This window comes from Pomacea canaliculata, linkage group LG10, assembly GCF_003073045.1.
Source record: "Pomacea canaliculata isolate SZHN2017 linkage group LG10, ASM307304v1, whole genome shotgun sequence".
NCBI classification, from domain to species: Eukaryota; Metazoa; Mollusca; class Gastropoda; order Architaenioglossa; family Ampullariidae; genus Pomacea; species Pomacea canaliculata.
The window spans coordinates 13,996,613-14,020,251 of record NC_037599.1 but is presented as its reverse complement, the minus strand read 5'-3'; the positions used below and the strand labels follow the sequence as shown (position 1 = coordinate 14,020,251).

The window sequence follows — 23,639 nt, the reverse complement described above, 5'->3', positions numbered from 1 at the left end:
TTGACTTTCATAAAGCTTAAAATGAATAAATATTTAAAGACTAAAAGTGAAGGCGTGGCACGGCATTATCCGTTTATTTTTAGTAGCAAACATGTCGTCACGGTGAATGCTCAGGAAGTTGCAAACCGAACAGGGGAGATGATGTAGACTGCAGAATGGGAACATACTTGCGAAAAACCAATTTCATCGAAGGGGTCGGCAATGAAGTCTTGTTCGGAATTGCTGCATTTTCAGGCATTCTTGTGCCTATGATTGCATACATCCTGAACAGGTATGCCCAAGAGAAAAAAGTACAATCGTAAAAAAATAGTAATTAAATCAGACTTAAGTAGTCTTACTTCTGTTAATTTGTAATGGTACGCACCAACAGTCATAATATATATTTATTCAAATATCGTCTTCTGCAAATGATGATAAGAAATTATAGAGGACTCATAATGACATATAGAGCAGCATTTATCTTCAACTGCAGTCATTTATGACGGTCGTAGTATTTATTATTATAGGAATTTCACATTACTGAGATTAAGAACTAGAAGAGTAGAAAACATGATTTTATAGCAACAAGAATACCAAATATAAACAAAAAATTTGAAGTGGCAGTTATACACCTTTATATGGTAGAAGGCATACTTTGCAGCCTGGTAGAAGTTACATATCTCTCCTTGAAATAAATTTAATGTTTAGCTTATAAACATTAAATAGACATTTGTTTACTAAATTATTTATACATATATATGAGTTATTTACACATTTTCAGCCTAGTTAGTCTCTTAGATCTGCTTATGCTGAGTGCCATGTCTCAGATGTAATAGCTTTGGCCACCACTCTTGTTCTTTCTTTGACCTCAGTGTCTGGAATACTTTGCCACCATCACTTCACGCATGTTCCACCATGATGCTTAAAAGTCATACCTTTTACTTGAAATAAATGGTGGCTTTCGGTTTTCATACCTTCCAGTCGTTTGCACAATCACACATGCACACATATTTGGATGCATACATATAAGACTAATATCTTTTTGTAGAATTTTTAAATATAATTTTCAGACAACGCCAGGTTCCTGTTATTCACCCAGACAGCGCTGCCAATGTTGAATCAACTCGTGCGCAGCTTCGCCAGGATTCAGACCATCAAATTCAGACTGGAAGACGTCAAGCACGTCAAAACAACAATGGTCAACTTACCTGCCCAATTTGTTTAGGAGATGCTAACTTTGCTGTTGAAACTAACTGCGGACATATTTTTTGTGGTAAGCCGTGGCAAACTTGATTTGATGATTTACTGTCCATCAGTGGTCATAATCTACTTATCTATTGACTTTCTGAGGATAAATGAATCATGACATAATTGACAGCATTTAGGCAAAATTGTTTGTAGTCACATCTTGATCCAGAACCAACAATGAAAACATCTGATGTCTTGGAGTACTTAGCTGTGAAGAGAGTTTTACTATATTGCTTAATCTTAACTAGGAGCTTTATCAATGTGTGCATACTTACATCATACTTGCAGCAGTGCATGTATCTATGCACAATACGTGCATGCATGTGCACACACCCAGACACACATAGTTTCTGGCAGTGGAGATGAATAAGTAAAGATAAATCACAAATGTAGCAAAACAAACTTGGTCTGTAAGTGGCAATAGAACAAATCAGAAATATCATTGCTCACCAACACCACTGCTGTTTTTGTTTCAGTTTTGGTACATAAGCTTTTTTCTATTCTTTTGTCAGCTAAGAAATATTTTGTTGTGTTCAGTTGGCTATGGATAACCTGGCAATGTGCATCAACTATCCATTCTTTGGCGCTATTTATGGCAAGTAGTATAGAAGTTTGCAAAAGGCTTATGTTTAATAAAATATCATGAGGTGGTGATGGTTAATGTTGCAGGTCTGTGTATTATAACTTATTGGCAACATCAAAGCTGGCTGGGAGCAGTGCCTTGTCCATCATGCAGAACTCGGGTGTGCATATATGCATATATAACTTTTATTTTTTAATTTGTTAACTCACTCGTGGTAGTCTCCTGTTCTAAACATCTCTAAGATTAATTAGTTTTAGGGAGGATGCATTAGCTGCTATGTCCAAAGTGGTCCAGTATTTTTCCCAATGTGGTAACAATGGTTATTTCAACATACTTAAAACATTTTAGTTGCTGTTTCTGTTCTCTACCTCAACCATGTTGTAAAATGTCAATATAACCAATATTTTGAATGTGAAGTTGCATAATGTGTTCATTTGCTGTATAATCTTTTGTCGTTACATATGTTGGTGCATGTGCACTTGTGTGTCAGCAACCTTGTCTGTGTATAGGTGGACAAATATAAAACTTTAAAATTCATTGTAATATTTCTTTGTGTAAGATTACCTGCTGAACAAGATGCTTTTTCTATGTAACTCTATGCCGGTTGTCTTCTTGATGGGCTTTTGGGTGCAGAATTATAGTAATGGCAAATTATATCAAATAAATTGTTTTGTCTTTAATTCCTTTTTAGGTGACAATATTGCTGCAGAATTTTTCCAATCAAGAAGTTTTGGAAACTTCAGAGGAAAAGACACAGATAATAGAGCAGATTAACAACTACAACCGCAGATTTTCAGGAGAACCTCGCCCAGTGAGTTAAGATGATGATAATGATAAAAGCATTTCTAGAGTGCATTTTCCTGCTAGCAGAACGCTCAGTGCACTTTGACATAAATCATTGATTTAACAATATTGTACTCACAGGTATGCACTCACACACACATATACAAAAACTACACACATTGCATGAAAATAGAAGAAAGAAAAAGCATGAACGTGTGAATGAGAGATTTATTTCAGCTTTGTGCAAGATGCATAGCACATAAATATTGTTAATTTTCAATGCTGTTGAACTAAAAGAACCCAGTGAAAATTATTTTTCGTTTTGTTTTTGTTATTCGCTTCAACATAGGCTACTTTGGGCATGTCACAGTGAATTTGAATCCCTTCCATCCACAATTTGTAGTCAAAATTTTGCTAGTGGAATGCATATTTTTATCAGGCAATACAGTTGTTGATTCATGGTTTGTGTGCCATGTTTGGCAGCTAATTTTGTTGTTTTCATTTTGTAGTGGATTGACTATATTCGTGACCTGCCAACTCTTCTGCGCCATGCTTGGAATGAATTCTTCACTGTTGGAGGACTTATATGGATGTTTCGTGTGAGAGTTATCATCTGTTTCTTTGCTGCTCTTCTGTATTTTATCTCACCTCTAGACATCATTCCAGAGGCAGCATTTGGAATCCTTGGTTTCTTGGATGACCTTTTCATCATTCTTCTGCTTGCAATTTATGTCAGTATTATCTATCGTCAGATTGTAGAAGCCAGGGCAGCACGTGGAGCCCCAAACAATGAAGTCAACAGATGAACTGTTATCAACATATTGCTTGTCTCTGTCTAATTGCGGCTTTTAGACCACTCCCTCCAACAAAAATTTAAAAAGGTGGGGGGGATCCTAACAACAACGATGATAAACTTTGTTACTCCTGTTCCATAAATATGTGATTTTGGTCTTTCTGTGTCCTTTGTATTAATATAAAAACTCGAAACAAGTTGCTCAGATGGAATGGTGCATTTATTTTAAACTTTGAAAAGCATGACTGGAAACATTTTTTGTAAAGTAAAGGTGCTTTAAATAAGTGCTTTTGAAACTATTTGATTAATATTGCTTTTACAATTTTTGGTTTTATCAGAGTAGACAATTTAAAAACAGCTCAAAATTTTCTGGAATAATGCACAATGCTGCTGTGTAGTAGATTAAAATATAACAGATTAAGAATAATAATGAAACTTTATGATGGACTGTGCTTTGAACCTTAAATAGACTTTGCCATGATAAGCGACTAATCAAGTGTTTTCATTCAGATTCCTGCCTATTTACACTTGGAGTTGTTTTTATGCATGGTTGTGAAAGATACATCAAGATTTATCTTGATTAAAATAATTTTAACCTATACGAAAATAAAAGAATTTCCACTAGTTTGAAATGAAAGTACTGCTATTTAATATTAACATTGTTAATGCTTGTTTGTTGATGCTGATGCCAGTTTATAGACTGTTTTATTCAGTGTCATGTGCAAAATATGAAGTTGAAATCTTTTCTGGTATGGTTGCCCAAGCTATTTGTAAGAGGAAGATAATTTGGGGATAGGTTAGATCACTTGTAAGGATATACTAAAATCATTTTTCTTGATTGATTTACTGGAAAAATGTCATTTAGTTAAAGGTATCAGATGTGTGTATATATAGTTGCTATCTTTCTGAGGGATAAATAGAAAAAAAATTTGTAATTCATTGTGATTATGCACCTGAGTGTTTTGCACATCTTATCGACAAGCAACATGATGTGACTACAGCACAAAAACACTTGGTTTTGCATGTTTGTATTGATCGATACCAAGCATTCTCACTACTGCAGTTAGTACATCAGCCAGTTGTTTAACAGAACACTTTTTAGCAGGCTAGAGCATTATCAGTAACTCAGCAAAAGTAGCTGGCCCAGCTCTAGAGGGTGTTTTATTCTGCCTTATTGCAGTTGATCAGTACTCTTTATGCAATTTTAAAGCTGTAATAAGAATAAAAATAAATTTTCAGCATTTATTGTGAAAATATTTAATTAATTTGAGTGTAGATATAAAAAGGGAAATTCTTGTAACTGTTCCCTCTATTGTTTAACTCATGTTATCTTTAAAATATGGTACAGCCTATAAAAAACTAGCCAGGAGCATACAGCATAATGTATTAAAAGAATATTAAATTAATATGACTATGTGTGAGAAAAAGAGCGATTGTACTTACTCTTGAGTTTATTTATTAATCTTTGAATGCCTGTAAAAGTGTTTAATTTTTTTTTTTAAATTTATGTAGTTATCGTATTTCTTCTCTGTTCTGATTGACTTGAATCTGGGTCTATATGTCTTCAGCCTATCTCAGCCTGAATGCACTCACATGCATGTGTGATGTGTGTTGGGGAGTGTGTGCATGTATGTTTATAAACAACTATTTTTCATATAGCATCAATGTTAACTGTGCAGACTTGTAAATAATCCACTTCAATATTGTGTAATTTGATTATATTAAAAGAATTCATCTTGTTTTGGGTTAAAAGAATTCTCAATGTAGCACAATTCATCATACTCAACATCTGAAAGTATAAAGTGTTACATTTGTCATATCAGTTTCTTGTTTTACTCAGCACTTTAAGTCAGGTTTTGGTAAATCATACTTGCAAAAGTTCACAAATCATTGCTTTAATAATTGATGTTTTGTGATGAAAGAGCTTATGCAATATTCAGTTTACAAAACTCTATATTGTTACATGTGTAACCAATGGGGCAAAAATGTGTGAATTATGACAAATATAGCAATCTCTAGAATTATTATTATCTGCTTATCTTACTTTCTTACAGTTGCCTGACTTGGTCATTAACAAAACCATTAAGTTTCATCAGATAATAGTTTTCTTCAAGTCTCAAACATGAAACAGTTTTCCTTGGTAATCATGATTTATATTGTGGAATTTACATTTAGTGGCTTATTCTTTAGAACCTGCAATATAATTTTGTTGTGGAGTTACAGAAACGTGTTGTTTTTCAAGGACTAGTTTGCATATATTTGAATTTCTGAGTGCACAAGCAGACTTTCAGGAAGCATGCACCTGCATACCTACAACAGTTTTTGCAGGAATATTTATCTAATCGTCTACCCGAAGAAATGAGTCCTGCGTCCTTCATCTGTTTAGCATACCATTCTATACAAGAACCCATTGTCTACCAAGCACATTTTTATTTTACCGTTAAAATAATTATCGCTCAAAGATGCATTTATTTCTCAACATTCGATGAAATGTTGAAGGTGGCTGTTGCCATGGCTTTTCACTGCTTAAAAACAATATGGACAGCTTAACTGTGAAGTGAGATGTCAAGCCCACACAACTGTGCATGGTCAAGCAGACCCATGCCCTGCAGGTCCGGCGCTGACGTATTCCTTGCGCGTGTTTGTAACGGGCGTGAGCACGCGAGCGACTGACGCTCCTCTTGACTGTGACTTCACGTGACGCCGTCAGATTATTTTTAGCAACTAGCGGTTCCACCGGTTTGACGGGTTGTGGGGTCGCTGCCTCCATCGTCAGCGGCCGGGGTAAACGAGGTTTGTTCTCATCGATCTGTTTCTTCTATTTTATCGAACATGACCAACTTCAATCCCTGTAGTTGGGACTAGTTCGACCATAAAATCCGCGCCGACAAATTATAACCGTTTACTGTCACAGTGTACGTACATTAACGAGAGAAAGTTAACTGTTGCATCCAAGACGACGCCTAATAGTTTGGCGACAACAATAATATGCCTATAATGTGCTGGTGACACTATATAGTCTGCATAGTGTTTTTTGACGCCGGCAAGCTTATGGTATGCAGGTAACACCAGTGCTTTATTTGTGGTCTAGTCACGACAGCAAGCTGGTTGCTCTGGTAACAACGCTATTAAGTTCTGTAGTGACAACATTATTCCCGAAGTAAATGAGCCAACAGTTTAGCCAGTTTTCGGCCCAATATTTGTAATGAAACACAGACTACAGGCGGGCTCGGCTGGTACCTAACGACGATTCACGCAGCCTTCAATTTATTTGCGTGTTCAGCTCGTAGTTTACTTGTCCACACATCCACTTCATTATTAGGACGGTATTTAGGTCGCTGTTCAGTTTGTGTACCTTTTCAGTGCTTTCTTACGTAGGCTTCACGAAAACTTGAAGGCCGCACCTTGGATGTCTGCCCCGGAGTGTGGGCGGCGACAGCCCTGCCTACCTGCTACTACATGCGGGAAGTCATTGTTCACTTAGGTTTTATAAAAGGCTGCCAGGTATTTCAAACCCTCAGCTCTTTGTTGAGACATATGAAGCCATTCTGAACTTCTCACCAGTAAGAAAATTGTACAGACAGCATTTTCCAAGAACATTTGGAGTATACAATTGTGAGTCCTAACCCGGGTCATTGTTGGTTGCGCCTTTAAAAGCAGACGACACAGGTATGCCTGTAAAAGAGAGCGTGTTTGGGTTATAAGGCTGAGCAAGTGGACTTTACCATCTTGTTAAAATGGCTGGCAGGACCCAGTAACAAGGCTGTTTGGGTGCTACAGATAATTAAGCTACAACATGGCCGATTTCTTCGCTGGTGATACACCTTATGACGCACTAACAGTCTCGAGCTCACACAGTCGGCAAGGCTCTGTCAGTACTGGCAGCGACAAATCCCATGGAAAGAACGAGGAACATGTCTACCAGGGCCTAGACAGACGAGGCAGCGAAGTCAGCGACTCTGGTAGCCAGCAGCTGGTTCTGCGAGACGGGGGGAGGCTGACGGAGGAGAGCAAGACCGAACATGGCATGTCTGCCTATGACAACCACATGTTAACAAGGTGAGTCGACTTCAAATAAAGGCTTTGGTCTACTGCCTCCGTTATCACATGCACCACTGTGTATTGCTACATAACTGTTCAATTATTCTGAAAGTGTATCGTTTGAAGTCACATGCGAGGATTTGGACACGTGTGTGGCGATTGGCTCACCATTTTATATTCAAACCCACTTGTGGCTAGCGCGCTCAGTTAAATCTGTCATACTACAAAAAACAAAACACTCTTTTTTTCACACTTAGATGAAATACACTTTTATTGTTTAGTTTCGGCATTTAAGTATGATGCGTATGCTGTCGAGGACCTACATGATTCGTATCACCCACAGGTGGGTCAGCTTATCTGATTAGTCTGACATATATATATGCACATCTCCAAGTCTGACAAATCAACTTTGAATATCAAATATGGGAAATGTCTATAATTCTGAGTACGACAAACGTGCGTAATTTCCGATATTGCTCTTTTTCGTTACTTGTCCGATAGGTGATATCCGGATAATGACAGGTATGGGTATTAAGATATATAAATTCCATAAAGAATATATCAGGTTCAAACCGGACTCAAGTTTTCTTGAAAATAATATTATTAAACAATTATAAGATACAGGTAATAACAAACAATCACCCTACACACACAGAATGCAGAAAACATAAAGTTTATGGGAGCCAAGTCCTTCCCAGGGGACCCGTGTAGTTTTTGCATTCTCTGCTGCTAGGGGAGCGGCGCTCGTTTTGTCTTAGGTTTGTCTAAAATATTTTACGTAAGCCATACTGTAAACTGTTATGAATGTTCGATGCCATTTTCTCTTTATCTTGTGGTAAGAATATTAGAGACAGAGGATATGCATAACCCAAACTCAACCGTCGTAAACCCTTTGTTGCTTGACAATGTGCACAGGTGCACACAAATTTTGGGGTGGCATCAGCAACAAACTCACATTTTCGTCTGTCATTTTTAAGTGGCTTGTCTATGCATATTCTGAAACCGTTGTCACCGCGTGAAATCCTCATGGGATGTCACGTGAATACCATCATCACCAGGAGAGTGCATGTTTCGCTGACAACAGGATTATGTCACTCCCTTTGCGTACACACAGACTGAGGGCCTCATCTTCCTGGTATCCGGCATCGCAGTTTGCATGAGCACCAATGGCCAAGCAACCCCTACACCGGGTAAAATGACCTCTTACGTCACCCTTCGTCTCTACCCGACGTTCTGGCGAGTTATCTTTTTGCAGGGCGACAAGGCAAACAAGTTTTGTGAAGCACCCGCGACGATGAAGAAAACACCTTTATTTACACGTACCCGAGCGTGCCTTCCTTTCGTGGAGACGACGAGGAGAACCAGGGTGGAGAAGTTGTCAGGCTGATATCTAACCGGATAAACGTTTTCATGGCTTAGTTAACACGAAGACTGGTGTAGCGTCCCATATTTTTAGCCGGTGATTAGTTTTATTTTGTTGCAGACATGACTGAAGAGCTACAGAGCAGGTGAACTAGTTAATTTGTATTTCAATTGATTTACGCCCTTGCTTTGTAATTTCAATGTTGTGTTTATTAACAATGAACTGTAGACTGGGTCCACAGCTCGTTTTGTGAATTCTGGAGACAAGGGACTGCACAGCATCAAGCTATGGAAATTAATGCGCTGATCGGCTGCCATGATTGTAATAATGGAAACATAACTTGCTGATAGGAGTAAAATCTTTAAGGCTATGTCTTTAAGGCTATGTTCTTGCTCCTGTCGTTTTAGGGAGTAGCAACGATAATACAAAGCGGACTGTCCTTCCTGGTTTCAAGAATAGGACACAATTAGACGGTTTCTGTCCTTATTTGAAATGTGTCACTGCGTTTGCTTGTAATGTTCATGAGTTTTCCTTCTTTTTAGCTTGTCAGTATTATTGTTCCTGGTGTAGTAGATAATATTTGTAATTGAATATGGTTGTAGTGTGTCTAGAAAAGGAGGATTGTTGTTTTATGTCGTGTCACGAACTATAAGACTATATAAACCAGTAGCGTAAACAGGTGCTACATGCAGAGAAAACAGCTTGCCCAAGACGAGATTCGAACCCATCCTCGATGTATTGGCGATAGACGCTATCTGTTGCACCACAGGACCGTCCTTAAATATTCCTGTGTTGTTTTACAGTTAGTAGAAGTTTGCTCAGGATGATAACAGGTGGAATGAATGGTAAAATCTTTTAGGACTTTCCCTGGACATTTGACTTCAGTTTCATCAGAAGTTGTAGATGTCTTTCTGAGCGCAAGGGTTAAGCTATTTAAGTCCCACTTTCTTCCGCTTTTACATAACATGTAGGCAGAACCTTAACCGATGGGAACAATAAAAATAGTGGCAATTTTGTGCCATTAACACACACGCTATTGTATGATTTCTGCTGCAGCCCACAAAATGGAAGCACTGAGGGAAGTAGAAGAAATCCAGACGTACCTCCAAGGATGCCAGTCGGGGGCGGCACTGGGACTGCTAGGGCCAAGGTTTCTAAGACTGGATCGAGTGAGTATCTTTACTCAGCCCGCTGACTCCTTTTGTTGTCTGTAAAGTCTTTTATTGAGTTCTTGCTACATACTTCTCGAGACGAAAGTAGCGTTGTTTAGCCATTTTAGTCATTGACTACCATCTTTGATCTTATTTCTGGGGGTACAGCAGAGGGCCATAGTAATCAAGCAGACGTTACCTCAGGATTAGTTATGGACGAAGTCTTACCTTTAGGGGTGCCATGACTGGAAACAAACCGCTGAGGTGGGCTGAGGTCCCCATTTTTCGTAAGGTTCTTTGCTACAGAGGGCTTGCTAGGGCTGTTGGTATTGAAAAGAGATAAAACAAACCAGCTGCTCACGTCAAGATTTCTTATTAGCATGTTTATTTTGTGTATTAATATACTTTTGACATTGAAACTTTGTTTAAAAATGTTAATGATGAGGCTATTATTTGATTACTGAAATAGTACTGTTTTAAACATATATGTATACATTGCATGTAATTTTAATACTCGTGCAGCATCAATACCGGAAGTTGAATTTGCAATCCCCGATGATGGGAACTTGTCTTCGTTCTCTGCTGACGCCATGGCCTCCTTCATGAAATGCTTGCGAGTGGAAGACCGCATTATCGGCCACTTGCATCGTCAGTCGTTGGATGGTCGAAAATTTGGCCGGCTTAAAGACAACGAGCTGGAAAACCTGAATCTAAAAAATCCAGTGTTGGTTTATTTTAGAGACAGGACAGCTGCCGCGGTGACCAAGAAACCCAAACAAAGAGTGCCGTTCATTCTGTGAGACGACGGGGAAGTCTGCAACTGTCTGTGACCAGAGATTCTAAGTCGGACAGCATGTGACATGTGACTGGAGGGGCGTGGTGATAAACAGTAGTGTGGACAGCTTGTGACATGTGACTGTAGGGGCGTAGTGACAAACAGTAGTGTGGACAGCATGTGACATGTGACCGTAGGGGCGTGGTGACAAACAATAATGTGGACAGCATGTGACATGTGACTGGAGGGGCGTGGTGACAAACAGTAGTGTGGACAGCATGTGACATGTGACCGTAGGGGCGTGGTGACAAACAGAAGTGTGGACAGCATGTGACATGTGACCGTAGGGGCGTGGTAACAAACAATAGTGTGGACAGCATGTGACATGTGACTGGAGGGGCGTGGTGACAAACAATAGTGTGGACAGCATGTGACATGTGACTGGAGGGGCGTGGTGACAAACAATACTGTGGACAGCATGTGACATGTGACCTGGCTCAGACGTTTTTGTGCTTGTTGGCGCTCAAATCTGCCGTCAGTTTACAGAATTTGTTTGTGAATACCGCGTTAGGGTTTATAAGATATTGGTTGCATGTAACAAAATGTCTCTTCTTGAATGACAGACTCGATTGTAACAGGTAAAGAACACTGAATGTTTCACTTAAAAGGTAAACAACAGTTTTGTTTCTAGTACTAGTGTCTACTGCTAAACTGTACTCTTTCCTATTGTGTGTATTGAATTATTCGCATTAACAGCGGCCGAAAATATATTGTAACATGATTATTACTCTGATGAAACCATATACATACATGATCTTGTATTCGAGACTCAGGAAAATTAAACCTTTTAAGCTGGACTGACAATATTAGCAATGTTTTTCACAACAAAGATCAGAGCAACACTGAATGAAAACGACCCTAACAGCCATCTGAGGACTTCGTACTTTTGTGTTTAGAAGTGACGATCACCTGAAGGTTTTAATTTGAGCACGGTGATCGTCCTACATTATATACTGCAAATCTGAGTATTTTGGACAAATGTTTCTTTGTATCCGAAATCATATCAGTAAACTGTGTGCTATTTTCTATATCAGAAAACCCTTTTTTAAACAATCCAATTAGCATTATTGTGATTTCTTTTGCACGTGTGTGTAATCTGCAGGGTGAGTTCTATGACGAATATACATTTTGAGAATAGGGCTGTGCAATGCTTTTCCTCTCACTGGATTTCATGTGAGAACAGTTGCGGGGCATCTTGGTTGGAAGAGAACTCACATTGAAAAAGGGACGATTAAAAAAGACGAGAAAGGATGAAAGCTTCCATGATCCAAACGCGAGCAAAGTATGTGGGTATAGATGTCAGATGGGTACCGATTGCATTGTGGGAGGATGGAGCAGGGAGCCACGAGGCTTTTCTTCTCGTCGTCGTTAATCTACAGCAGAACATCGCCGTATACATTATCCCGCTATGGGAACTACTACATCCTACTAACAGAAACGACGGTCTCAACATTAAATCTGAAATAAATTAATTTGAATCGGCACGATGTATGAACAGATTCCAGAACGCGTCGAAAATAGCCTCTACATCAAACAGTTTCATTTTAGTAGGTATGAAGACAAAACACATTTTACATGTAAAAAATAGCTGAAACTTGTATTCAGTGATTTACTATAAAAAATGCTGTTTACTGTCCTTTTTTTAATTATTGAACTTTTGATAGATATATATAATTCTTAAAGCTATTTACAGGGAAAGTGGGGATAAAGTATTGAAGTATGCTGAGGTAGGAAATCTCTTTAAAAATAATGGAAATATAGCTCCTGTTATCAAAATACTCGTTATCGGAATAATTTTCTGAAACGAGACACATTCCAATACTAAGGCCTACGTGCAGCTGTGGTCAGCTGATACCTGTTCACAGGAAGGAACAGACAGGACTACAGGTGACAAACCGTTCACTTAATAAAGACTGACGATGCGGCGTTTCAGGTGCTCAGATATGATGTATTTAACCCTTTTTGCATGTGATTTTCTAATTTTAACTTAGCAATGCTATGGAATGAATAAATATATTGAACTGTTGCTTCATTAAATAAAAACTTTATTGTCACGAAATATTTGTCTTGTTTCGGTCATGATCGAGCCGACCGATGACCACCCCACATATAATTTAGAAGCATAGCCTCGAGAAAACATCAGACAAGAACAGTTCATGCTGTGATGCAGATCAGGATATGTCGGCGTGGACCGATGGCAGTCCTACCCTGACATCGCTGGGTGTCACAGTGGAGTATATCTAGATAGAAATACTTTCATAGACATGTCTACGAATCACCTGACACGTGCAGCGGCGTCATCGTGTACTTGACCCTTCAGCTGCATGACACTGTAAAGAATGAATTGCAAGGTGTACCTGCATATCACCATAGCAACTAAACATCAATTAGCAGTATAATTACATACCAGCAGAGCCAGCGAGAGCCATCACGGGGCCACACGAATGAAACGACCTGAGTGCCCTTGCTTCAAACTGCGATCGTAAATTAGCTTTGGGAACGACAGATATTCCTAGCTCGGTCAGAACAAAGGGATAAAAATTACTAAAGGAAAGAAAAGTTTTTTTAAAGCTGGTGCCTAAACGGGTGTGTTCATTGCCGTAGTTACCCGTCAAGACCTCGAACAAATACATCAAAGCTAAAATCTATCTTCGCGACCCCAGTCAAGATATCCCATCACTCACTAAAATATCATATCATCTAAAATAACAAAGGAGCAAAATGCGCCGCAACAAATGCCCCTCTGTTTCTGTTTCGTTTAGTAATATCGAAAATCATAGGTCAGAGGTGGACTGCTTTTGCAAAGGCAAAGGACCTATACTGCATGAACCTCTCCACCCTCACCTATACCTACCCTCCCCAAAAAGGTATTTGACAGTTATGATGGTATTCAAATTTAGCCTTAAAATATTCTTTTCCTGCTCTTTGATTTCCAAAGATCAGGATCGACTATTCTACATATGGATGGCCAGCCAGTAAAGTGTGAAGAACATTGAAGGTATGCGTCTTGTTGTAAGGACAGAACTCGAACTCTCAGCGAGAGCCAATGGTCTGTGCATACTACAAAATTAAATTAAATTTAACAGTTGAGAAACACAGGAAACTTTTACGTTCAAATCATTACATCATTATATCACGAAAATGTCTGCTAAATCATTCAACAACACTAGAAGACCCAGCGTCTGCGCATTCCTCACTTGGAATAATTTAAGATTCTTGGTTGGAACATTTGTCTTGCTACACGGGCAGCCGACGAAAAGCCTATATACGTATATCTACCCCAGCTAGCATGTACTCGCATGTGTCCTGTCTATACCACCATAGACTTTCCTTGCTAGTCCCTCAAAATTTCGTACATTATTATTCATGTAATATACATGTACATTGATTTTGCTATGTAAAAAGTCATAGATTTACTCATTTACGATTGTCTAGGCAGGCTGGATGAAATGAATATACGGCCCGTGGGTGGGACTTTTATACAAAACGTAGAACTGAGCGACTGTCACTTAAAACTGAATTTACTTCTGCGCCAGGGGTGGGTCGCTGCTGGTCTTCATTAACATTAATTAAAAAAAAAAATAATCAGCAGGGGCGTCTTCTGGCCGGTCGTCGTGTTTCCTGTCGAGACCAGTGCACCTACGACTGTCACTGCATGTCTCGCCGTGGATGTCACAGCATGCCAAGGGAAACAACTACTGTTACCTGTCCCCCTCCCTCTCCACCACCACCCCGCACAGGTGCGCTCGTCGCAAGCGAGAGACACACGGAAACACCAGCGCGCCAGGGGACAAACAAAATGGCGTCCGCAGCGCCTGATTCAGATGAAGAGGGATCAGACCACCTGTACTCAGAGGAAGCTCAGTTGACGCTGAAGGAATTCGTCACCACGTACACCTTACCGCAGACGGTGGCCATCACGGAAGGCAGCTTCATGTCACACAGCGCGTTACTTGCACGCGGCGATGTCCTTGTTCTTAACGGCCTGGCACCTCCTCAGGTGCATCTGACATTCTATGAAACAGCAACAAGAGTGCAGCGCGAAGTGACGGTGAGTACTGAGTTACCAACAAAGTTTATTGTCTTGCCTCCTAAAGAGGCAGGGGACGATGATAGTGAGTGTCCATCTTTGTCGAAACACAGACCACTCTCTGTGGTGTCCTACCCAACAATTGCTGACTTGCTCATGGATTGTCCTACTTGTTTTGAAGCAAACACATCTTACGATGATCCATATTTGCCTGGATTTTCTATCAAGCCCGGTGATAAATTTCGTTTTGTTAAAACGATTGTAGATTCGAAAGACAAAGTTAGTATCAGACTACAGTGTCGAACAGAAAGTGGAGAGATCATCAGCTTATCTTCCAGCTGCAGAGGCAATTTCACAGTGGTCAAGGATGAAACTGTTTACACACTTCAAGAGTTAATAAGATTAGCAAATGTTCCAAGACGCTTAAAATTAGCACCAGAAAATGGTGTTCTTATAGATTTTGGTGATTCATCAAGAGATCTTGATGATGAAATTACTGGTATTCCAGGAATGCCATCAACATTCACTGGTGTTATTTGTATGTCAAAGCCAGAGGAAGCGATAGATGTAACACCCTTAGATAACCCAGATACAAACTGGAAGATACCAGTCTCCGCAAACCTGCATGTGCGGCTCCATGGATCTTCCAGTGACTATGAAGAACCAGTTAGAAAAAAGATACAGCCTCAAAGCATCAGTAGCTTTGCTGCTCAGTATGAGTATCAGCTTCCCATTCATGCAGGATTACTTCGTTACCATGGACTTCCCCAAAAATTGGCAGATTGTCTTGGAATCTATAAAGATATAATTGCTCATGAGGTAATGCACTCAAAGAAACTGTTCGTTAAAGATCCAAAGAAAAACAACTACTTATGCATCAGAGAATCAGAAAATATTAATTTTGTAGAGACACCTCGTATGTTTTCTAGTGTTCTGGAACTTTTGTCACTACCTAATGGATCAAATGTGCAAATCTTGGCTGACATTGCAGCTGACTTTCCACAACCATTCATTCTGAAGTATGGAGACATCCTACGTGTCAAAAAATATGAAACAGAGTCTTGGAAACCAAAGAAAGGAGAATTTTTTAAATTCAGAAATGTAAAAAGCAGTGAATTCTGGAAATCCAAACTCAGCTCTTCAGGAGAAGTGACTGTGTTAAAATGTATACGGCTGGGGCCAGACGGAGGGAAACTGGATAAATTAAAGCTTCCTTTGGATCTTGAAGTCAGTATGGTTCAGAAAACAGATCCAGCAGACCTCAAGGTTATTAGTATAGCTGACATTTTTTCTGGCAAGGAACACATACCTTCAGGGAATGTTTCTGTGGTTGAAGGAAAAGGTGGAAGTTACTCACGTTTACCAACAGAATTCCAAATACTTCAGGTGCTCACAGAAAAAGAAATCCTTATTTCTCCATTAGATTCAGCTTCTGCAATAAGCCCTCTTGTGGAAACTGGTGTCCTTATTCCACTTCGATATAATATCACGATGGGTTTTAAGCGCAAACTTGAGTTTCCAGATGGCTACTTTGTCATGCCACCAGCCCATAAGATATTGTGTGAAAATGTTGAAGAGATCACTGAAAGTGAATATGAAGAACTAGAACGTGCTAAAAAGTTAGCTACAGAGTATGAGGATGTTGGCATCAGTGGCAAAAATCAGACCAGTTGCAAAGGAGGCACAGGCGTCGACAGTATAGGAAGCCATTCTGGTGCTTCAAGTGATAGTTCACTTCCAAGAACAATATCAACAGGGTAAGTATTTGATTATATAAAATTTATAGAAATTTGTTAAGTGTCATGTTTTAGTACCATGCAAGAAATAGAACTTTGCTACTTTTTTTTTTTAATCTCTATAGTAGTAATGTAGAGCACAAAATGTAATAGTTATTGATTCAATGGTACAATCCTATCAAAGTTAGTCCTTGCCTGTACACAATGCTTATATTAATTTATATAGCCAAGCACATCAGTGTACTAAATGCACATCAGTGAAGTAATACTTTCAAAAACAGCTTGTGCTTTTATGTGATAGTTTCTGACATACATTTTGTTTGTTGTTTGCTAGCAGATTCATATATTTGTCATTGTGGCATTAACTTATATGAAAACCAATGAGTCAACAAGGCAAATAAATAAGATTCACTTTTTGTAGAACTTATAAAATACACATACAAAACTTCAGCTCCTCTCACTTTTCAGATCATTGGAGCAACGCAAAAAGACTATGGACCAAGTCAAACGGCTGAGCAAAGCATTTAATCCAAAGAATTGGAAGTTTTCCCGTGCTGCTGCAGCAGAGAGTGAGGTGACACTTCCCCCCCCAGGTTATACAGCCTCTGGAATTTTGACCCTAGCCCTCCAGCCCCCTCAGGCTGCTGCCAACGTTTATCAGGGGGATGTTGGCGATTGCCCTTCCCTCCAATCTCCCAAAAGTAAAAAACAAGATTCTGAGACAGCCAAAAAAGGTGAGTTTACAGTGAAGCAGAAAGTACTAAGGGGTGTGCAGGGACAGGAGATGGGTGGGCGAGGATTTAAGGGGGAGGGAATAAGAGTTTTACTCTGAGCCACCAGCTAAGGCTATATCATGGCAAAACAGCCAGCCCTGTAAACAGATGCTACATGCAGAGAAACAACAGCATACCCAAGACGAGATCTGAACCCAGGACAGCCAACCCTCACAGTACTGGGGACAGGTGCTAACTGTTATGCCACTGGGTCGCCAGGAAGGTTTTATATTCATTTACAGCATAGTGTATAAATATGTGCAGTACATTCAGCAACAATATACAGAGGGTTGCACATGCATAATATTCAGTAACATGTACTGTGTAATTAGAAATGGATGAAATCTGCTCATTTAATAGATGAACCATTTTAAGTGGAGTTGCATTTCTTAATACAGAAACAGGAAACCATTGATTTGAAGATTTGAATTTTTCCAGATGTACCTTTCTTTTAAAAAATGATGTGATGTGAAGGTACACATCAGGATGGCAGGTGACATTTTTCACCTTTTTAGAGTCTATTTCATACAAATAAGCTGTTTTTCAGGTACTAATGTGTCACGTAAGTGGCATATGCAATTCTTATGTTAAGGTGCTTGAAGAGAGGTATCAGATACAATTCCACTGGGGAGTGGAACTGAACAGATAAAACAGAGAGCAGGGTGTGGAGTTGTGTGCTGTTAATGAACCAGGTGATGGAAGTATTTTATTTTAACGCATCAGTTAAAAGCAAGCACAGCAGGTTAGGTTCCTGGCGTTGTGTGCCATCCGAGTAACACATTTGTTCCATTTTTCATCAACAGGATTTATGTTTATAGATTTACTGCTTAGGTTATTAAATATAGTGTCTACAGAACTAAGTATTTCAGTGATCATATATTTTATGTAACCCTATTGAAAATTTGTGTGTGTGCAAATGCTATTGTATATACTTAATAATTTTGTAATTTGCAAGAAAGTACTTGTTCATGGTTGAAATGGAAACATTTTATTTCTGCTTACATTGAATTTTAATTTTGATTTTTCTTTCTTTCAAGTTTATTTTTATGGTTTTTTTGAAATACCTGATCTTTTCGCACATCTCAGTATTTATGAAAAGGTTAAAGTGAGTTAAAGACTTACTTGGGATTTTAATTTGTAAGGTGTGATCATAAACTGCCATTTTTTCACATGCTCATCTTTGCATTTTGACATCATTTGACATAATTTTTTCTTGACAGTAGTGGTCTTTTTAGCTAGTTTGATCATCAAATTTCTTTTCACAAATTTTGTATCTGTTATTTTATAATAGTGTTAGTTCTTTTTAATTTGACCATGGCATCCTTACAGCTTTTTAAGTTCAAATAATCCTGTGGTAAAAGGTTATCTGCCCACAGAGGGTGAATTTTCTAATTTCAGAAAGCTAGAAATATTAAAACAACTATAATAATAGTAAATCTTATGTGAACAATGTACTTTAAAGCTTTAAATTAAGTTCAAGGACTGCACTTTATTGGGTTCGATGTAAGCGCAAACATTTGTCTCAAACATTCTTTATTGTGTCTAGTTAAAAAGATTATGCTTGTAAGAGCCCACATATTGTATCCAGCATGAACAATTGTTGTTATCTTGTTGCAAAGGTGTCTTTATTACACTGTTTCACCTATTTGTCAATTTTGGATGGTAATTCGGATCATTGATTGCTTTCTTCATGTCAGTGTCACTGGAAGTGATATTCATCCTTTAAACTCTTGGTGGTGCAATGTTTAGTGCCTATGACCAACATAGTGAAGATTGGCTGTGCTGGGTTCAGATCTTGTCTCTGTTCCTTCTCTGCAGGTGGCATATCTGTTTACAGATCTAGCTGCTTTGCTATGATATAGCCTTGGTTGGTGACTCTGCGTAAAACACCAATTCATCCCATTCCTCACCCTTTATACTTGATTTTTGGTTTTTATTTGTGCTGCAAACTAGTTCATACTCATGTATAAAACAAACTTGAAAATTTCCTTCTGAATCACTTTCTTTGGTTTCAGGAGCTAAACTTTGGGAGCACTCAGACGATTCAGATGATCCTTATGAAGATGTGAATATTGCTCATCCTCCTGTTCAGATGACAAAGTCACTGCAGGCAGGTCAGTCAGGCAGCAGCATGTCACGATCAGGACACCTTAAGATGTCTTTATCTGCGTCAGCTGAAAATGTCAGTTTGACACAAAGAGATAAAGAGTACGCAAAACCTATACCAAAAGTAAAATCACCAACACAGCCATCCCACAAAAAGGTTACAGAATGTCTGTCTGAAAAGATGAGTTACAGAGAAGATGATACTTCTGTGGCTTCAGCAGACCTGGTAGCACTTGATTCATTAAAGAAATCTCCTAAACCAAGAAGACCACGACGAAAAATTGATGCCATTGGTGACAGCTGTAGTGAAGATGGCAATAGTTTTGATGCTACTGGACTAGCAGAAAGAGTATTGGAAGTTAATGTTAGTAAGACTGACTTCAGAAATGTGATACAAGCAGAAACTTGTGAAAAACAAAAAACCTCTGAAACTGTAAATAATCATCGACCACCAAAGCCTGCACCGCCCCCAAAACCAGTGGTCCCTCTTGATTCCCGTATGCCTCTCAAACCAGTGGTAGCCTTTGATTGCACTTTGCTGCCAAATCCAGTAGTATCTACTAATCACAATGTGCCTCCAAAATTACCTGTAGCCCCCAGTAACAATGTACCTCCAAAATCTGCATCATCATCAAACCCAGCAGTGCCAAATAAGATTGAATCAGACTCTCCAGTATCAGCAAACTCTGGAAAGAGGCCGGTTGCACCACCAAGAACAAAGGGAATAAAATCAGATGCAACAGAGTGTATGTCACTTTCTGAAGGTAGGAATTTTGATGCCAGCTAAAGTAAATGACAAATTTTTACAACCTGATTGGAAAAGGCGTGTACACACATACACAGACACAACACACACACATATCAATATTGTCCCAGTTGCCCAGGAAAAAAATATCCAGCAATATATGCATTTTTTACAGCCCATCATAATCCTTAATTGAACAAGCTTATTTCTTTAGTTTATAAACAGGCAAAATCCATTGTATCTTGAAGTATTCATTGACTAGAATCCCATGATGCACAGGTATTTATCATGATGTTGCAGGACAGGGGGCCAGACCAAAGGTGCTGCCAAGAGAAAAGAAAAAGTGAGAGATGCATGTAGCTGATTCAGCCATTATCATCATCTCTAGGTGGCAGATGAGATGTTTATACAGACATCTGCAAAGGTGCATGGTGACTTTCACTGGAAAAGGCCAAAGAGTGTGAATGTTCCTTTCAGTTTGTGATCCATTTATTCTGAGCTTGGATCAGGTGACCTTGAGCTTTATTCTTCATGGAGGACCAATCTTCATTTGAGCTGTGTTCATGCAAATCAGGGATCTTGGGGTTCAGTTCTTAATCTGATGATCTTTTTTAGCGTGATGTGCTTGCTAGATCTGGTGAAACTGATGTGCTCAACAACATATAGTCTTATTTCTGTCCTCAGTTATTTTTAATTGCTCATATGCTTTTTTAAATGTTGGAATTTAAAAGGATTTTCTTTCTTACAAGTATTTAAAAAAAAATCTACTTTACACATATTTAACTTTTAAATTATATAGTTTTGTATTTTATAATGATAGTTGAGGATTTATGCAGATCTGCTGGTTTTTGCTTTTTTGGTTGTTTCTAATATTGAAGAGCATTTCATCGCATTATCACTGAGATCACTAGAGATAAATCATTTCTGCAATAATTTAGCAATTCTTTTAGCCCCACACCACTCTCTTCCCAGATTTGATGATACAGGTTCACCCAGGTAATAGCCGTCCAGAGATTGTCAAGATCATTGATCCTCTCAAAGATACATTGAACCTGAGAAGATTGTCCTATTAATATCAATGTTGGTCTTTTGTATTATGCTTCCAGTACAATCCATTTTGCATTACACTAGATCTTGAACTTTTGTATCCATTTTCCTTCATATTCTGAATGGACCACAAGTTAAAGGTCTCATCAAAAATCTGCATGTGCTGTCAGTTAAAAAAACAACTCTACATGCATACTACAGCTTTTTTTTTTCACCACAGTCATCCATACCTATCAACAATTACTGTGGGATGGTTAAAATAATAATCTGCATTACGTGTTTATCTCCACAAAATATAGTAACATGTACAAAGAATTTATTAGTATACTTTAAAATCTTTCAATTTCTGTGCAAGTTTGTATACATATCATAACATATTTATTGGTGAAATTGTTAAACTTGCAAATGTAAGAACAAGATCATTTTTAATAATCTGACTTAAAACAGGCCAGAATGTTGCATGTTGCCCTGACCAGCTAAACAGTAGATGGTTATAAATGCCATGTCAAATGGCATCCTTGGTTAACAGTGGCAAAGTCACTTAAAGCATTGCTTTTAAGATGCTTTCCTGACTTTTATAGGCTTTAACCTCCTCTAGCTTAAACTTCAGGATTGTCCAAATGTGTGCTTCAGGGTTTGTCACAATGGTAGCAAGAAGTGATGTAACAGATTTTGTTTTATTCTTATCGGCATAGAATGAGAGTTTGTTGAACCTGGATGCATAATTTAACATCTGAACAATTGGTAGCCTGGGCACATTGTAAAGCCACAACTATAGAAGGCTGATTATGAAAGTGTGCAAAACCAAACAGCTCATTCTGTCACAGTAACAAACTACACCATCTGTTTTACATGCTTGGTACTCAACGTTCGTGTTGGGCTAAATTGATTTGTGTAATACGATGGTAATCTATGTAATGTGCAATATTTTTATTTTTTATCTGAAACCTGTGAAAGTGAAAGTATGTACTCAGCATTAAAACATCATGATGAAGGCTTCCTTATATACATATACACAAAAGATCTGTTCCATTGGTCTGTAGTTTGGTACGAAGTTTTACACTATTCTGCAGGACTTTCAGACAACACCTCGGTGATGGTTGACGTTTTTAGCCTCTTGCTTGTGACCAACCTAGAGCTGTGAAAACTCGTGTAAATATAATCTAATTATTTCACTATTAAAAAAAGCTGATAGTACTACAGGGCATTGGCAAGAAAGTACCTGACTCTACTCCTGTTTAGTGTCTATCATTCGCTTATGATTATTGTCATTAGTGACTTAAAGGTGGATTGTAGGAAGAAATGGTTTCATGCATGTGAGGGAAGGTAGGAGTACACGGGGTGCTGGTAACTAGCGGTCAGTTGTCTCTAATTACTACCCTGTGGATACTTCTACCTTTCCTTGCCCAGGCAAAACCATTTTCAAAACTGCCCACAAGAAGTTCTGCCTTTAAGAACCAATTTTAGATAAGGATTGATATCGAATACTGCTGATATTAATTTGTTGTCTTTGGTGACATTGTGGATTTCTGTGTAAAAAATTATACTCCTTCTATGAAGTCATTGATGCAGAAAGGAAGAATATGAATATAGTAATGGGGGTAGTGCGTTATAAGCGACATGCCTGCTTAATTATTAAAAATACTACATTTTAAACCCAACAGTGTATTCAGCATGGAGTACCAGCACGAGTCCTAGAGCTTTGGCTGACTGTACCCTTTATCTCATTTAATGGTGTGTTTGAGCATATACTGTGTGTGGATTTAGCTTAAAATTATGACAGTAATTGAACCATTTATTTGGTAAGACTTTAAAATGTTTTCTGTACGTGCTTTCATGCTTATGTTGTACAGCTGAGATTATAGCTTGTAATTATTGCTGATATTATCTTAAAATTGCAATATTTAGATTGAAATATATATATCATCAAAGTTTCTTTCCCTAATACAATTATAGGCTTGAAGAAAGTGTAGAATGTTCACTTTTGATCATTTCTGCTTTGTGATTATCTTGATAGTTTACAAAGAAATATTATAAGACCCACATAGTGTTTTCCAAGTTAAGTATGTAAATAATGTTGATTGCTGCTGCACGTTTGTTGCTTAGAGCTAGGAAACAGGACATCACCCCTCTCCTTCATTTTCAACACAGGCTAGGCTTCCCATCTGTTCTCTCATCCAGTACAAACTGTAAGTGCTGTGTTTTAATTTCTTTGATGGTACCTGTCCTGATTATTTCCCTTACGTCTCAGGTAGACGACTACGCTCCTCGTCTGATGATCGTCTCCTTACTCTTCCTGCCACCAGAACAACCTATGGCCACAGGATTTTTAGTTGTTGTGCAGTGAAACAATGGAATTCTCTTCCTTCCATATCTGCCATATGTTGTTTTCCTGTCCCTCTTATGCTGTCCATGTTTCATTCTTG

At 38.6% G+C, this 23,639-nt stretch overlaps 3 protein-coding genes across 4 annotated transcripts; all 3 read left to right on the top strand.

Moving 5' to 3' along the window:
* The first annotated feature begins 19 nt into the window (after window positions 1-19).
* On the top strand, window positions 20-5,612 carry LOC112573397 (E3 ubiquitin-protein ligase RNF170-like). Its single transcript, XM_025253722.1, has 5 exons — window positions 20-271; window positions 1,050-1,252; window positions 1,897-1,970; window positions 2,502-2,621; window positions 3,103-5,612. The coding sequence occupies exons 1-5, from the start codon at window positions 156-158 to the stop codon at window positions 3,397-3,399; spliced, it is 810 nt and encodes a 269-aa protein (XP_025109507.1). The 5' UTR covers window positions 20-155; the 3' UTR covers window positions 3,400-5,612.
* Window positions 5,613-6,162: 550 nt separating this feature from the next.
* On the top strand, window positions 6,163-12,830 carry LOC112574283. Its single transcript, XM_025255261.1, has 3 exons — window positions 6,163-7,445; window positions 9,847-9,959; window positions 10,464-12,830. The coding sequence occupies exons 1-3, from the start codon at window positions 7,183-7,185 to the stop codon at window positions 10,739-10,741; spliced, it is 654 nt and encodes a 217-aa protein (XP_025111046.1). The 5' UTR covers window positions 6,163-7,182; the 3' UTR covers window positions 10,742-12,830.
* A 1,414-nt stretch (window positions 12,831-14,244) lies between these two features.
* On the top strand, window positions 14,245-23,602 carry LOC112574227. Of its 2 annotated transcripts, none has more exons than XM_025255132.1 (4): window positions 14,245-16,563; window positions 17,011-17,276; window positions 19,331-19,429; window positions 20,467-23,602. In XM_025255132.1, the coding sequence occupies exons 1-4, from the start codon at window positions 14,432-14,434 to the stop codon at window positions 20,511-20,513; spliced, it is 2,544 nt and encodes an 847-aa protein (XP_025110917.1). In that variant the 5' UTR covers window positions 14,245-14,431; the 3' UTR covers window positions 20,514-23,602. The 2 variants fall into 2 exon arrangements, with proteins under 2 accessions (XP_025110917.1, XP_025110916.1); XM_025255131.1 differs by having other exon boundaries at window positions 14,247-16,563; window positions 19,331-20,185.
* Window positions 23,603-23,639: the final 37 nt, after the last annotated feature.

Excerpts from the sequence above, each read along its gene's own strand:
- LOC112573397 (XM_025253722.1), top strand. The coding sequence starts at position 156 with ATGGGAACATACTTGCGAAAAACCAATTTCATCGAAGGGGTCGGCAAT. Across the intron at positions 1,253-1,896 it reads CTGCGGACATATTTTTTGTG|GTCTGTGTATTATAACTTAT; the intron begins GTAAGCCGTGGC and ends TTAATGTTGCAG. Across the intron at positions 1,971-2,501 it reads GTCCATCATGCAGAACTCGG|GTGACAATATTGCTGCAGAA; the intron begins GTGTGCATATAT and ends ATTCCTTTTTAG.
- LOC112574283 (XM_025255261.1), top strand. The coding sequence starts at position 7,183 with ATGGCCGATTTCTTCGCTGGTGATACACCTTATGACGCACTAACAGTC. Across the intron at positions 7,446-9,846 it reads GACAACCACATGTTAACAAG|CCCACAAAATGGAAGCACTG; the intron begins GTGAGTCGACTT and ends TTTCTGCTGCAG. Across the intron at positions 9,960-10,463 it reads GGTTTCTAAGACTGGATCGA|CATCAATACCGGAAGTTGAA; the intron begins GTGAGTATCTTT and ends ATACTCGTGCAG.
- LOC112574227 (XM_025255131.1), top strand. The coding sequence starts at position 14,432 with ATGTCTCGCCGTGGATGTCACAGCATGCCAAGGGAAACAACTACTGTT. Across the intron at positions 16,564-17,010 it reads CCAAGAACAATATCAACAGG|ATCATTGGAGCAACGCAAAA; the intron begins GTAAGTATTTGA and ends CTCACTTTTCAG. Across the intron at positions 17,277-19,330 it reads TTCTGAGACAGCCAAAAAAG|GAGCTAAACTTTGGGAGCAC; the intron begins GTGAGTTTACAG and ends CTTTGGTTTCAG.